Genomic DNA, 16,519 nt, shown 5'->3' with positions numbered 1-16,519 from the left:
ACTTTTAACAATTTCTTTTCACGAAACCATCTATATTTCCAGTCACTGCTATCTATATTGCCAGTCATTGCTATCAATGCAGCATAGATGACATAACTTGTTATGGTACTTTATCATTGCTTTTAAATTAAGCAAATGACAGCGTTGGCGCGAGAGAGGGTGGTTTCTAACCAATTATTAATTTAATAACTAGGAATAGAATAAATTAAAGAGAGAGAGAGAGAGAGAAGGAGAGATAGATATTGTACGGACAAAGAGATATTGTACGGACTGTAACTAAAAAACAGCGTACAGTATGAATTAAAAAAGAGTATAGTAGAGTGTACAGGAATCTCGTTAGTCCTAGGACTAATAGATAGTCAAATGAATGGATTATAGTTTTGCACTATCCATCTAAATCTTATACCTCTTTGCATCCATTTATTAAATGCTTATAATTGGATTGGATTAAACTGGTCGGCTATTCATCTAACAAGATCCGTCTATCAATCATTTGTCCATTTTGCCGCTTGTAGGCAAAAGGAATTTATCCCGAAACCAAAATAACATCCGAGTAACTTAATCACACCATAGTTTTGATGTTTTCTCACTTTCTCAGCCACAACAGCACAAAAGGCAAAGGACAGATTTTTCTAGGACGTTGCTATTTCACAGTCTGTCCAAGAGGATAGGGAAGTGCTGCGAAGCCTGGTTGGTACACGGGAGAGTGCTGCGAAGCCTGGTTGGAAAGTTGCAGGTGACATTTACCAAGCGTAAACGTACTAATTAGTCGATCAAGAAAATCAGATATTAGATATCCATTTTTGTAGGCATGTTTCCAACGCATGCTGCTAATTAACCACGGATTGTTTTAACCGCAAGTAAGCATAATCTTGCCTCCCGGCTAACAACAGAAATATCCGTGCATTAATCCTCAATTTTATGCTTATAAATACGTAATGCTCCCTTACAGAGTCAGAAAATGGCGTTATGAATATAACATAAAAAAAAAAACTTATTAACTTTTCATTGATCACCACAGGGAAAGATACAAGCTTAGAGCTGACTGCTCACTCGCACATGAAAACTTTATTGGAAATTACAAACATGAAATGTGAGAGATCACCACGACAAAGTAACTCCTAACCACTGTTTAGGGCGAGGAGTTCTTTAGAAGTAAATTCATGATTGAGAAACAAAAGAAAAGCACATTCCAACAGCAGTAAGCAAGCAAATCTGTTCAGAGACATTGGTACCCTGATGGATAGTGCTTGCCACAGCCATTCACAATCGCTGTAACGGCAGCTGTGAGATCCAGGGTGAGGAGGCTCCGAGTTTTCAAGTAGGCGCAAAGGCAAGCAGCTGCGTCGAGGTCAACAAGGTTATTAAAGCAACTGCAGCATTGACTACCTATATCTATGATGGGGATCCCCAACAAAGAAAGGCACACACTCAAGTCCAGGACAGCTGTGCAAGTAGGCAGGGGCGTGGCACTGACCTGAGTGAAAAAGATAAGGTTAAAGGCAAGAAAGAGAGCTAGGGTGGTTGTGGAGGCCTTGGAACCCATATTCTCAAAAGTATTGTTGGTTTAGTCAAGAAAGAAGGGCTTTTGCTGTGCAATGTTTTGGTAGAAGTTGAGGGTTTTTATAGTAGCAAGGCGGGTCAACTTTCTTGGTTTCGCTGCAATGATGGAGCTGGCGAGGGCGGTTTTTGGGTGGGGTGGGGTGGGGTGGGGTTGGGGGGTAGCTGAGGGTGGCCACGGCCCCCCAAGTTTTGAAAACCTTAATTCATAATATAAAAATATACGTGTAGAGCAAAATTGGCCTCCAAATTTATGTTTTATTGTGCTAATTATTTAACATTCAAAAAATTAAACATATAATTTGATTATCCATAGTAAATTGACCCAATTTGACATACTATAATAAAAAGACCCAATTCATAATTATCAGTGGGCTAAAAATAATTATTACTTTATTGGCTCATATACAAATATACAATTTAGCCTAATTGATTAAACTTGTTTTCACTCATCCTGTATTAACTACAATTACAGAATGGATATTTTTAATTATGAAAATAGTCAAGACAAAGGTCCAAAACAAAATGAAAGATAATTTCTTGAACGATTACTTAACTGTGTGCATAGAAAAGAAAGTTATTGAAAAATTTAGCATTGATTCAATTATAGATAAATTTAATTCTATGAAAGAACATAACACTCATTTTACTTTTAAGAAGAAGATGTTAAAATTTTAAGGTACGTTAATATAACTTTTATCTTTTCTAATTGAAAATACACACACACACACACATATACATACATACATATATATATATGTGTGTATGTGTGTGTGTGTGTGTATTACATATATGACAAATTGGAGCATCTCCTCATAATATGCAAGTTGGGCGGTTTGTGACAAAATATTTAATCAATGGTTATTTCTTGTCTTAATTTTTATTTTCTTTATAACTAAATTTAATATTTGATATTTTTAGATGTCATATGTTTAAATAGATGAAAATTATTTTGAACATAACATATTAAGATAATTTTGTTAGGAAAAATTTTGATCCCGTAGGAAAAAAAAACTTGGCTCTGTCACTATTAGCTGGCAACTCTAGCATAGGTTGGCAAACCCATTGGATGAGTGAATAAGATGTGTCAAAATTGCATGTTGCCATTACGAGTGGGTATGGATGGGGTACTCATCTCATGCACCATTTTCTAACCCTTACTTGCCCCACATATCAACGAGTATCAGATAATTGGGCACCCGTTGAGACAAGGTCGAGTCAACAGGTGCCCATCTAGCCCCACTTATCATTAATTTTTTTAAAAAAAATGATTTATACTAATTTAATTTTGTATATTACATATTCATTTAAGATTTAATAAAAAAAATTTCTCAAAAAAATCTTCCACTAAGAAACAAACATTCGAAGAGAAGACAAAAAAAAAGGAAAAAACTTAAAAGAACTCAAAATCAATGAAAATTTGAAATAAGTAGTAGTTTTTTTTTTAACATACATATTCCACATCAATTAAACTTTTTTTAAAAAAAATATAAAATCATAGCCTCTACAAATAAATTTTAAAAACAAACTATAGTCTCCCATTTTTTGTAATGCAATTTGTTTAATGGAATTACTTATTTAGCTCTGAAAATATTATTTTGTAATATGTGTATAAAAATAAAAAATAAAAAATATATATGCAAGGCTGGTTGGGTACCTTCGGGTTTTTAATTATGTGATTCTATCCCGTCTTGTATCTAAACAGGTATCCGATTCTCTTTTGATCCGGTCAAATAATATATATTGGATATCCTAATTTTCGGATCAGATTAGATCGGATATGATAAATTTTTGGATTAACAGGTATTTTTGCTCACCCCTAGTTGCCATGTTCCTCGATGATAACTCAAGATCAAGTCTAGACAGGAATTAGAGTTTATCCCAACCCAATATGTAGGTTATTTAAGAGTTTGAAGTATGCATATTCCACATGAGGTTAACTTTGTAGCAAAAACTTGATGAGAATGCGGCATGCATATAACAATTTAGCTTATTCTACAGCTAAATTTTACATTCATAAAATTCTAAATATCTCATACGTGATTTTTTACAAGTATATAAGTCGAGATTGAATATAGGATATTAAGGGCCGAACCCATAGGAAAAAATGGACAATTACCAGCACGACTAAAACTCCTCAATTATTTAAACGATCAACAAATTGAAGGAAATAAAACTGAGCTAGAATGTGCAAGAAAATAGCTATGAAAGCTCTTTAGGCTATGGTATCCCTAACTATTCATGCAAATACAATTTTTGGATCATTGAGTACTATTATCTTGGTTAGTTATAGTATAATTTCTTTATGCAGGTAAAACTTATTCTCATAGTAAATCAACTATACCTATAATTAAGTCATACCTACTCTCATGGTTATAAAATTAATTACAAGTTCATTTCCTCTATAAAATTACATGGAACAAGTCATTAAAGTTACAAATGTGCACCATTACTCCCATGAATAAACTCCCTAGATTTAGCATTTCTTTGAACTAGTGTCAAATTTTAATTTAACTTTTGGTAGCAAAAATGGCCAACTGTATTTTGACATTTTAGTTGACTCAATTATGAAATGCAAATTTCGTAACTTTAACATTTTTATCTAAACTATTAGGGGGTTATGTATACCTTTTGAAAGCATAGGAGGGATTATGTATAAAAGCACTGAACCACAGGGGGCAAAGTGTAATTTGCCCTATATATATATATATATATATATATATATATATATATATTCCCACTTTTTGAGTAATTTTTTTTGGGTATATTTCATAATGCCATGTGAAGCGCCCTGGTCGAATGCCATGTGATGCGTCCATATAGAATGCCACGTGAAGAGCAATTTTTTTTTTGGGTTTACTTCATACTGCCATGTGAGGCGCCCAGGTAGAATGCCATGTCAGGAGGTTATAAGCATTGACTTTAATTCTTTTCCTTCTCTTTTTGCGAAACTTTTATTTTTTTACTTCATCTTATGTTTTGGAACGTCACAAGTTTGTTTCATTCCTCCTTTCCCCCTTTCCCCTCCCTCTCTCTTACAACCATGTCCCCTCATCGTTTTTCTTTACAACTACAGTTGAAATTCTTGTTGAAATTGAGCTATAAAATTTTGTGAAAAATCAAAATAAGTGGCTGTGCAAGTTCCACATACATTTATAGAATACACATTCTTAAGGATGCGTACTGTACCCGCGTATTGCCTTCCCTGCCGGTTTGAACTTTTTTGATCAGTCAATTTTTACACCAAGTTCAACTGATATTTTTTCGATGATGGAGATTGAACTAATTTTTGTGCAAAACATGAAGGTTGCAATCCTTTGAGTTAGTTTTTAGTGTATCAAGAATCATCTGATTTGGAGTCCTGTAGACTAAGAAATGATCAAAATATCTTTGGCTGCTCAATCTCATATTTTAACTTTTGGTAGCAAAAATGGCCAACTGTATTTCAACTTTTTGACCACGAAAACTCATGAATTGGACTTTGATGTTTCATAAGAAATGTAGAAATATTTCTTAGCTTCAAAACGATTCAAGAATTATCTCAATTTGATACTTTTAACTCAAGATATAGCCAAAATATCAAAATGTGTCAAAACTGTCAAATATTTCTTCCTTTATACTTGATTGCATTTTATCTTTGGAACATTTTGCACTACATATTCTCTTTATATCACTTCAAATCATCAACCATTATCCAAATATCTTCTTAATTCACTCCATACAAATGCAATGTTTCACAATGAAACCAAAAAAATGCAAATTTTCACTAGAAATCTAGTTTATTAGCTTGAAAATAACTTAAACGCTCCAAAACTAAATAATAAAAAATACTTAAAATGCACAAAATATGCACTTATCAATCTTCTTTCACTTAATAAATGTCAAAGTGGAGTGTGATAACTACTCTTGGAGTGTAAGCAACACTATTTACCTACGAAATTTGAAAGTTAGAGTTAGAATTAATTCAATTCAATGTCCTAGAATTTTTAGATTCATTTTTAAATGATGATGATATTCTTGTCCAAACTTATATAATAGTCCACCTTGTATGTACCTTTTTGTTCCTCCTGATTTTAGCATTTTAAAAACGAACGCTAATGCGACGAATCCATGTCTATTTATCCATCCAAATAAATCTAAGTAGATTTCGATGACTAAAAAATACATAATATTTTTAAATGGATGACTATTTATAACCAATTACATTGGTGGACTTAAGTGCATTATCCATGTCATCCACGTAAATCCATTATCAATGAACAATAGAATCACACTAGATCGCGCCAATGGTTTTATAGTTGAATTTGTTGCCATGAGGCCGACAGTTAATTTTCACATAACCCCTTATAGTTTCAAAAACTACATATAATCCAATTGTAATTTGGATTAAAGTGTCAAACTAACGGAAATGATTATTCGTAACGGAACCTATGAAAATATCGAAATTACTCTTGTTTAAAAATTAAAATGGTTGAAGTGGCCAAAATATATAAACATAATATGCATGACAATCTAATCCCGTATGATTTTATGTTTTACCATAAGGCCGACAGCATTTGCCAACCATATGGAGCGCCCTGGTAGAATGCCATGTGAAGAGTAAATTTTTTTTTGGGTTTATTAGATAATGCCATGTGGAGCGCCCGGGTAGAATGCCATGCAGCAGGTTATAAGCATTGACTTTATTTCTTTTACCTCTCGTTTTGGGAAAAATTTATTTTTTCACTTCATCTTATGTTTTGGAATGACACAAGTTTGTTTCATTCCTCCTAGCTTTCCCCCTTCGCCCTCCCTCTCTAGCTCTTACAACCATGTTCCCTCATCGGCTCATCCCACTTTTAACAATTTCTTTTCACGAAACCATCTATATTTCCAGTCACTGCTATCTATATTGCCAGTCATTGCTATCAATGCAGCATAGATGACATAACTTGTTATGGTACTTTATCATTGCTTTTAAATTAAGCAAATGACAGCGTTGGCGCGAGAGAGGGTGGTTTCTAACCAATTATTAATTCAATAACTAGGAATAGAATAAATTAAAGAGAGAGAGAGAGAGAGAAGGAGAGATAGATATTGTACGGACAAAGAGATATTGTACGGACTGTAACTAAAAAACAGCGTACAGTATGAATTAAAAAAGAGTATAGTAGAGTGTACAGGAATCTCGTTAGTCCTAGGACTAATAGATAGTCAAATGAATGGATTATAGTTTTGCACTATCCATCTAAATCTTATACCTCTTTGCATCCATTTATTAAATGCTTATAATTGGATTGGATTAAACTGGTCGGCTATTCATCTAACAAGATCCGTCTATCAATCATTTGTCCATTTTGCCGCTTGTAGGCAAAAGGAATTTATCCCGAAACCAAAATAACATCCGAGTAACTTAATCACACCATAGTTTTGATGTTTTCTCACTTTCTCAGCCACAACAGCACAAAAGGCAAAGGACAGATTTTTCTAGGACGTTGCTATTTCACAGTCTGTCCAAGAGGATAGGGAAGTGCTGCGAAGCCTGGTTGGTACACGGGAGAGTGCTGCGAAGCCTGGTTGGAAAGTTGCAGGTGACATTTACCAAGCGTAAACGTACTAATTAGTCGATCAAGAAAATCAGATATTAGATATCCATTTTTGTAGGCATGTTTCCAACGCATGCTGCTAATTAACCACGGATTGTTTTAACCGCAAGTAAGCATAATCTTGCCTCCCGGCTAACAACAGAAATATCCGTGCATTAATCCTCAATTTTATGCTTATAAATACGTAATGCTCCCTTACAGAGTCAGAAAATGGCGTTATGAATATAACATAAAAAAAAAAACTTATTAACTTTTCATTGATCACCACAGGGAAAGATACAAGCTTAGAGCTGACTGCTCACTCGCACATGAAAACTTTATTGGAAATTACAAACATGAAATGTGAGAGATCACCACGACAAAGTAACTCCTAACCACTGTTTAGGGCGAGGAGTTCTTTAGAAGTAAATTCATGATTGAGAAACAAAAGAAAAGCACATTCCAACAGCAGTAAGCAAGCAAATCTGTTCAGAGACATTGGTACCCTGATGGATAGTGCTTGCCACAGCCATTCACAATCGCTGTAACGGCAGCTGTGAGATCCAGGGTGAGGAGGCTCCGAGTTTTCAAGTAGGCGCAAAGGCAAGCAGCTGCGTCGAGGTCAACAAGGTTATTAAAGCAACTGCAGCATTGACTACCTACATCTATGATGGGGATCCCCAACAAAGAAAGGCACACACTCAAGTCCAGGACAGCTGTGCAAGTAGGCAGGGGCGTGGCACTGACCTGAGTGAAAAAGATAAGGTTAAAGGCAAGAAAGAGAGCTAGGGTGGTTGTGGAGGCCTTGGAACCCATATTCTCAACAGTATTGTTGGTTTAGTCAAGAAAGAAGGGCTTTTGCTGTGCAATGTTTTGGTAGAAGTTGAGGGTTTTTATAGTAGCAAGGCGGGTCAACTTTCTTGGTTTCGCTGCAATGATGGAGCTGGCGAGGGCGGTTTTTGGGTGGGGTGGGGTGGGGTGGGGTTGGGGGGTAGCTGAGGGTGGCCACGGCCCCCCAAGTTTTGAAAACCTTAATTCATAATATAAAAATATACGTGTAGAGCAAAATTGGCCTCCAAATTTATGTTTTATTGTGCTAATTATTTAACATTCAAAAAATTAAACATATAATTTGATTATCCATAGTAAATTGACCCAATTTGACATACTATAATAAAAAGACCCAATTCATAATTATCAGTGGGCTAAAAATAATTATTACTTTATTGGCTCATATACAAATATACAATTTAGCCTAATTGATTAAACTTGTTTTCACTCATCCTGTATTAACTACAAATACATAATGAATATTTTTAGTTAGGAAAATAATCAAGACAAAGGTTCCAAACAAGATGAAAGATAATTTCTTGAATGATTGCTTAATTATGTAAATAGAAAAGCAAGTTGTTGAAAAATTTAGCACTGATTCAATCATAGATAAATTTAATTCTATGAAAGAATGTAACACTCATCTTACTTTTAAGAAAAGATGCTGAAATTTCAAGGTATGTTAATACAACTTTTATCTTTTTTTAATTGAAAATATATAGATACACACACACATATACATATATTGTTTCTCTTTTGGATTGTATTGTATGATGATGAGCTTCCTGCCATGTTTCTACACAGAGAATTTGTTCGTTTAAATAATATAGGATTAAAAAGTTGGGATATTATCCCTTTACAGGTGATTTTAAAAGGGACAAATTGGTTGAGAATTATGTATGTATATGTGTGTGTGTGTGTGTGTGTATTACACATATGACATATTGGAGCATCTTCTCATAATATGCAAGTTGGATGGTTTGTGATATAAAATAATTATTCAAAGGTTGTTTCTTGCCTTAATTTTTATTTTTCTTTATAATTAAATTTAATATTTGATATTTTTAGATGTCATATATTTAAACAGATAAAAATTATTTTGAACATAATATATTAAGATAATTTTGTTAGAAAAAATCTTGATCCCCCTAGGAAAAAAATCTTGGCTCTGTCACTATTAGCTAGCTACTCAAGCATAGGTTGGCAAACCCATTGGATGAGTGAATAAGAGGTGTCGAAATTGCATGTTGCCATTAGGGTAGGTACGGATCGGGTACTCATCTCATGCACCATTTTCTAACCCTTACTTGCCCTGCATATCAACTAGTATCTGATAATTGGGCACCCGCTTAGATAAGGTCGAGTCAACAGGTACTTGTTTAGCCCCACTTATCATTTAATTTTTTTTAAAAAATAATTTTTACTAATTTAATTTTGTATATTATATATTCATCTAAGATTTAATAAAAAATTTTCTCAAAAAAAATCTTTCACTAAGAAACAAGTATTCTCAAAAGCAATCTTCCACTAAGAAACAAACATTCGAAGAGAGCACAAGAAAAAGGAAAAAACTTAAAAGAGTTCAAAATCAATGAAAATTTGAAATAGGTAGTAGCTTTTTTTTTAATATACATATTCCACATTAATTAAACTCTTTTTAAAAAAATATAAAATCATAGCCTCTACAAATAAATTTTATAAACAAACTATAGTCTCCCATTTTTTGTAATGCAATTTGTTTAATGGAATTGCTTATTTAGCTCTGAATATATTATTTTGTAATATGTGTATAAAAATAAAAATAAAAAATATATATGCAAGGCTGGTCGGGTACCTTTAGGTTTTTAATTATGTGATTCTATCCGGTCCTGTATCTAAACGGGTATCCGATTCTCTTTTGATCCAGTCAAATAATATGGATTGGATATCTTAATTTTCGGATCAGATCGGATCGGATATGGAAAATTTTTGGATTAACAGGTATTTTTGCCCACCCCTAGTTGCCTTGTTCCTCGATGATAACTCAAGATCAAGTCTAGACAAGAATTAGAGTTTATACCAACCCAATATGTAGTTTATTTAAGAGTTTGAAGTATGCATATACCACATGAAGTTAACTTTGTAGCAAAAACTTGACGAGAATGGGGCATGTATACAAGTCGAGATTGAATATAGGGTATTAAGGGTCGAATACAAAGGAAAGAATGGACAATTACCAGCACTACTAAAGGTCCTCTATTATTCAAACGATCAACAAATTAAAGGAAATAAAACTGAGCTACAATGTGCAAGAAAATAGCTATGAAAGCTCCTTAAGGTATGGTATCCGTAACTATTCATGCAAATACAATTTTTGGATCATTGAGTACTACTATCTTGGCTAATTATGGTACAATTTCTTTATGTAAGTAAAACTTATTCTCATAGTAAATCAACTATACCTATAATTAATTCATACATATTCTCATGGTTATAAAATTAATTACAAGTTTATTTCCTCTATGAAATTACATGGCCGGAACAAGTCATTAAAATTACAAAGGTGCACCTTTACTCCCGTGAATGAACTCCCTAGATTTAGTACTTTTTTGGACTAGTGTCAAATTCTAATTTAACTTTTGGTAGCAACAATGGCTAACTGGATTTTGATATTTTAGTTGACTCAATTATAAAACGCAAATTTGGTCACTTTGACATTTTAATCTAAACTATTAGGGGGTTATGTATATCTTTTAAAACCATAGGAGAGATTATGTATAAAAACATTGAACCACAAGGGACAAAGTGTAATTTGCCCAATATATATATATATATATATATATATATGTATATGTATATATTCCCTCTTTTTGAGTAATTTTTTTTGGGTATATTTCATAATGCCATGTCCTGGTCGAATGCCATGTGATGCACCCATGTAGAATGCCACGTGAAGAGTAATTTCTTTTTGGGTTTACTTCATAATGCCATGTGATGCGCCCTTGTAGAATGCCATGTGAAGAGTAATTTTTTTTGGGTTTCTTTCATAATGCCATGTGGAGCGCCCGGGTAGAATGCATGCAGCAGGTTATAAGCATTGACTTTATTTCTTTTCCCTCTCTTTTTTGAGAAAAAATCGTCACAAGTTTGTTTCATTCCTCCTTCCCCCCTTCCCCCTCCCTCTCTCTTACAACCTCGTCCCCTCATCGCATTTCTTTACAACTATAGTTGAAATTTTTGTTGAAATTGAGCCATAAAGTTTTGTGAAATATCAAAATAAGTTGATGTGCAAGTTACACATACGTTTATAGAATACACATTCTTAAGGTTGCGTACTGTACCCGCGTATTACCTCCCCTGCAGGTTTGTACTTTTCTTATCAAGTTTTTTTTGCACCAAGTTCAATTGATATTTTCTCGATGATGGAGGTTGAATTAACACTTGTGCAAAATATGAAAGTTGCTGCCCTTTGAATTAGTTTTCAATGCATCAAGAATTATCTGATTTGGAACTCCATAGACTGAGAAATGACCAAAATATTCTTGACTGCCCAATCTCCTATTTTAACTTTTGGTAGCAAATATGGCCAATTCTATTTCGACTTTTTGACCATGTAAACTCATGAATTGGATCTTGATGTTTCATAAGAAATGTAGAACTATTTCATAGGTTCAAAATGGTTCAAGAATCACCTCAATTCGATACTCATAGCTCAAGATATAGTCGAAATACCAAAAGGTGTCCAAGCTATAGAATATTTCCTTTTTTATACTTGATTGCATTTCATCTTTTCAACATTTTGCAATTCATATTTTCTTTATATCACTTCAATCATCAACAGTCATCCAAATATCTTCTTAATTTACTCCATTTGATGATTGAATTATTAAAACCTACAAAAACATAAAGTTTTCACCACTTAAATCCATACAAATACAATGTTTCACACTAAAACCAAAAACTACAAATTTTCACTAGAAATCTAGTTAATTAGCTTGAAAATAACTTAAACGCTCCAAAACAAATAATAAAAAAATACTTAAAATGTACAAAATACGCACATATCAATCTTCTTTCACTTAATAAAATGTCAAAGTGGAGTGTCATAGCTACACTTGGAGTGTAAACAACACTAGTTACCTACGAAATTTGAAAATTAGAGTTTGAATTAATTCAATTCAATGTCCTAGAATTTTTAGATTCATTTTTGAATGATGATGATATTCTAATCCAAACTCATATAATAGTCCACCTTGTACATACCTTTTTGTCCCCCCCCCCTGATTTTAGCATTTTAAAAATGAACTCTAATGCGACGAATCCATGTCTATTTATCCATCCAAATAAACCTAAGTAGATTTCGATGACTAAAAAATACATAATATTTTTAAATGGATGACTATTTATAACCACTTACATTGGTGGACTTAAGTGCATTATCCATGTCTTCCACGTAAATCCATTATCAATGAACAATAGAATCACACTAGATCATGCCAATGGTTTTATAGTTGAATTTCTTGCCATAAGGCCGACAGCATTCGCCAATCATTTTCATTTTCGGTCCCTGTCTCAACGAAATTTACATCATAAATAAACTAAAGATTCGCTTGTGTGTGTGTGTATTTGTGTGCGCGCGTGTTTTTTTTTTAAATGGAAATAAAGTGTCAAACTAACGGAAATGATCATTCGTAACGGAACCTATGAAAATGTCGAAATTACTCTTGTTTAAAAATTAAAATGGTTGAAGTGGCCAAAATATATAAACATAATATGCATGACAACCTAATCCCGTATGATTTTATGTTTTACCATATAACTCTATATGATTTAGTACTTTATCATATAACCCCTTTATAGTTTTCAAAATATATACATAAGTCCCTTGTGATTAACAAATAATTTTTAACTTTACATTGGGATATTTTTTGCATTTTAGTTGACTCCATTATGAAATACAAATTCTATCACTTTAACACTTTAATTTAAACTATTAAGGGTTATATATATCTTTTGAAACCATAGGGGGTTATGTATAAAAGTATCAAATCGCAAGGGATAAAGTGTCTACACACACACACACACACACACACACACACACATATATATATATATATATATATATTCCCTCTTTTTAAGCAATTTTTTTTGGGTTTATTTCATAATGCCATGTGAAACGCCCTGGTAGAATGCCATGTGAAGAGTAAATTTTTTTTTGGGTTTATTAGATAATGCCATGTGGAGCGCCCGGGTAGAATGCCATGCAGCAGGTTATAAGCATTGACTTTATTTCTTTTACCTCTCGTTTTGGGAAAAATTTATTTTTTCACTTCATCTTATGTTTTGGAATGACACAAGTTTGTTTCATTCCTCCTAGCTTTCCCCCTTCGCCCTCCCTCTCTAGCTCTTACAACCATGTTCCCTCATCGGCTCATCCCACTTTTAACAATTTCTTTTCACGAAACCATCTATATTTCCAGTCACTGCTATCTATATTGCCAGTCATTGCTATCAATGCAGCATAGATGACATAACTTGTTATGGTACTTTATCATTGCTTTTAAATTAAGCAAATGACAGCGTTGGCGCGAGAGAGGGTGGTTTCTAACCAATTATTAATTTAATAACTAGGAATAGAATAAATTAAAGAGAGAGAGAGAGAGAGAAGGAGAGATAGATATTGTACGGACAAAGAGATATTGTACGGACTGTAACTAAAAAACAGCGTACAGTATGAATTAAAAAAGAGTATAGTAGAGTGTACAGGAATCTCGTTAGTCCTAGGACTAATAGATAGTCAAATGAATGGATTATAGTTTTGCACTATCCATCTAAATCTTATACCTCTTTGCATCCATTTATTAAATGCTTATAATTGGATTGGATTAAACTGGTCGGCTATTCATCTAACAAGATCCGTCTATCAATCATTTGTCCATTTTGCCGCTTGTAGGCAAAAGGAATTTATCCCGAAACCAAAATAACATCCGAGTAACTTAATCACACCATAGTTTTGATGTTTTCTCACTTTCTCAGCCACAACAGCACAAAAGGCAAAGGACAGATTTTTCTAGGACGTTGCTATTTCACAGTCTGTCCAAGAGGATAGGGAAGTGCTGCGAAGCCTGGTTGGTACACGGGAGAGTGCTGCGAAGCCTGGTTGGAAAGTTGCAGGTGACATTTACCAAGCGTAAACGTACTAATTAGTCGATCAAGAAAATCAGATATTAGATATCCATTTTTGTAGGCATGTTTCCAACGCATGCTGCTAATTAACCACGGATTGTTTTAACCGCAAGTAAGCATAATCTTGCCTCCCGGCTAACAACAGAAATATCCGTGCATTAATCCTCAATTTTATGCTTATAAATACGTAATGCTCCCTTACAGAGTCAGAAAATGGCGTTATGAATATAACATAAAAAAAAAAACTTATTAACTTTTCATTGATCACCACAGGGAAAGATACAAGCTTAGAGCTGACTGCTCACTCGCACATGAAAACTTTATTGGAAATTACAAACATGAAATGTGAGAGATCACCACGACAAAGTAACTCCTAACCACTGTTTAGGGCGAGGAGTTCTTTAGAAGTAAATTCATGATTGAGAAACAAAAGAAAAGCACATTCCAACAGCAGTAAGCAAGCAAATCTGTTCAGAGACATTGGTACCCTGATGGATAGTGCTTGCCACAGCCATTCACAATCGCTGTAACGGCAGCTGTGAGATCCAGGGTGAGGAGGCTCCGAGTTTTCAAGTAGGCGCAAAGGCAAGCAGCTGCGTCGAGGTCAACAAGGTTATTAAAGCAACTGCAGCATTGACTACCTATATCTATGATGGGGATCCCCAACAAAGAAAGGCACACACTCAAGTCCAGGACAGCTGTGCAAGTAGGCAGGGGCGTGGCACTGACCTGAGTGAAAAAGATAAGGTTAAAGGCAAGAAAGAGAGCTAGGGTGGTTGTGGAGGCCTTGGAACCCATATTCTCAAAAGTATTGTTGGTTTAGTCAAGAAAGAAGGGCTTTTGCTGTGCAATGTTTTGGTAGAAGTTGAGGGTTTTTATAGTAGCAAGGCGGGTCAACTTTCTTGGTTTCGCTGCAATGATGGAGCTGGCGAGGGCGGTTTTTGGGTGGGGTGGGGTGGGGTGGGGTTGGGGGGTAGCTGAGGGTGGCCACGGCCCCCCAAGTTTTGAAAACCTTAATTCATAATATAAAAATATACGTGTAGAGCAAAATTGGCCTCCAAATTTATGTTTTATTGTGCTAATTATTTAACATTCAAAAAATTAAACATATAATTTGATTATCCATAGTAAATTGACCCAATTTGACATACTATAATAAAAAGACCCAATTCATAATTATCAGTGGGCTAAAAATAATTATTACTTTATTGGCTCATATACAAATATACAATTTAGCCTAATTGATTAAACTTGTTTTCACTCATCCTGTATTAACTACAATTACAGAATGGATATTTTTAATTATGAAAATAGTCAAGACAAAGGTCCAAAACAAAATGAAAGATAATTTCTTGAACGATTACTTAACTGTGTGCATAGAAAAGAAAGTTATTGAAAAATTTAGCATTGATTCAATTATAGATAAATTTAATTCTATGAAAGAACATAACACTCATTTTACTTTTAAGAAGAAGATGTTAAAATTTTAAGGTACGTTAATATAACTTTTATCTTTTCTAATTGAAAATACACACACACACACACATATACATACATACATATATATATATGTGTGTATGTGTGTGTGTGTGTGTATTACATATATGACAAATTGGAGCATCTCCTCATAATATGCAAGTTGGGCGGTTTGTGACAAAATATTTAATCAATGGTTATTTCTTGTCTTAATTTTTATTTTCTTTATAACTAAATTTAATATTTGATATTTTTAGATGTCATATGTTTAAATAGATGAAAATTATTTTGAACATAACATATTAAGATAATTTTGTTAGGAAAAATTTTGATCCCGTAGGAAAAAAAAACTTGGCTCTGTCACTATTAGCTGGCAACTCTAGCATAGGTTGGCAAACCCATTGGATGAGTGAATAAGATGTGTCAAAATTGCATGTTGCCATTACGAGTGGGTATGGATGGGGTACTCATCTCATGCACCATTTTCTAACCCTTACTTGCCCCACATATCAACGAGTATCAGATAATTGGGCACCCGTTGAGACAAGGTCGAGTCAACAGGTGCCCATCTAGCCCCACTTATCATTAATTTTTTTAAAAAAAAATGATTTATACTAATTTAATTTTGTATATTACATATTCATTTAAGATTTAATAAAAAAAATTTCTCAAAAAAATCTTCCACTAAGAAACAAACATTCGAAGAGAAGACAAAAAAAAAGGAAAAAACTTAAAAGAACTCAAAATCAATGAAAATTTGAAATAAGTAGTAGTTTTTTTTTTAACATACATATTCCACATCAATTAAACTTTTTTTAAAAAAAATATAAAATCATAGCCTCTACAAATAAATTTTAAAAACAAACTATAGTCTCCCATTTTTTGTAATGCAATTTGTTTAATGGAATTACTTATTTAGCTCT

The 16,519-nt window shown here is 33.5% G+C and overlaps 3 protein-coding genes across 3 annotated transcripts; all 3 read right to left on the bottom strand.

Moving 5' to 3' along the window:
* Positions 1 to 1,219: 1,219 nt before the first annotated feature.
* Positions 1,220 to 1,546, bottom strand: LOC140008856 (putative lipid-binding protein AIR1B). The gene has a single exon (XM_072053757.1). It carries the CDS (start codon positions 1,544 to 1,546, stop codon positions 1,220 to 1,222), a length of 327 nt encoding a protein of 108 aa, XP_071909858.1.
* A 6,067-nt stretch (positions 1,547 to 7,613) lies between these two features.
* Positions 7,614 to 7,940, bottom strand: LOC140008855 (putative lipid-binding protein AIR1B). The gene has a single exon (XM_072053756.1). The coding sequence runs from the start codon at positions 7,938 to 7,940 to the stop codon at positions 7,614 to 7,616; it is 327 nt and encodes a 108-aa protein (XP_071909857.1).
* Positions 7,941 to 14,591: 6,651 nt separating this feature from the next.
* On the bottom strand, positions 14,592 to 14,918 carry LOC140008854 (putative lipid-binding protein AIR1B). Its single transcript, XM_072053755.1, has one exon. The coding sequence runs from the start codon at positions 14,916 to 14,918 to the stop codon at positions 14,592 to 14,594; it is 327 nt and encodes a 108-aa protein (XP_071909856.1).
* Positions 14,919 to 16,519: the final 1,601 nt, after the last annotated feature.

The sequence above is a fragment of the Coffea arabica genome, chromosome 6c (assembly GCF_036785885.1).
Source record: "Coffea arabica cultivar ET-39 chromosome 6c, Coffea Arabica ET-39 HiFi, whole genome shotgun sequence".
Classification (NCBI taxonomy): Eukaryota; Viridiplantae; Streptophyta; class Magnoliopsida; order Gentianales; family Rubiaceae; genus Coffea; species Coffea arabica.
The sequence above is the reverse complement of the archived record's forward strand: the minus strand, read 5'-3'. Positions and strand labels throughout refer to the sequence as shown.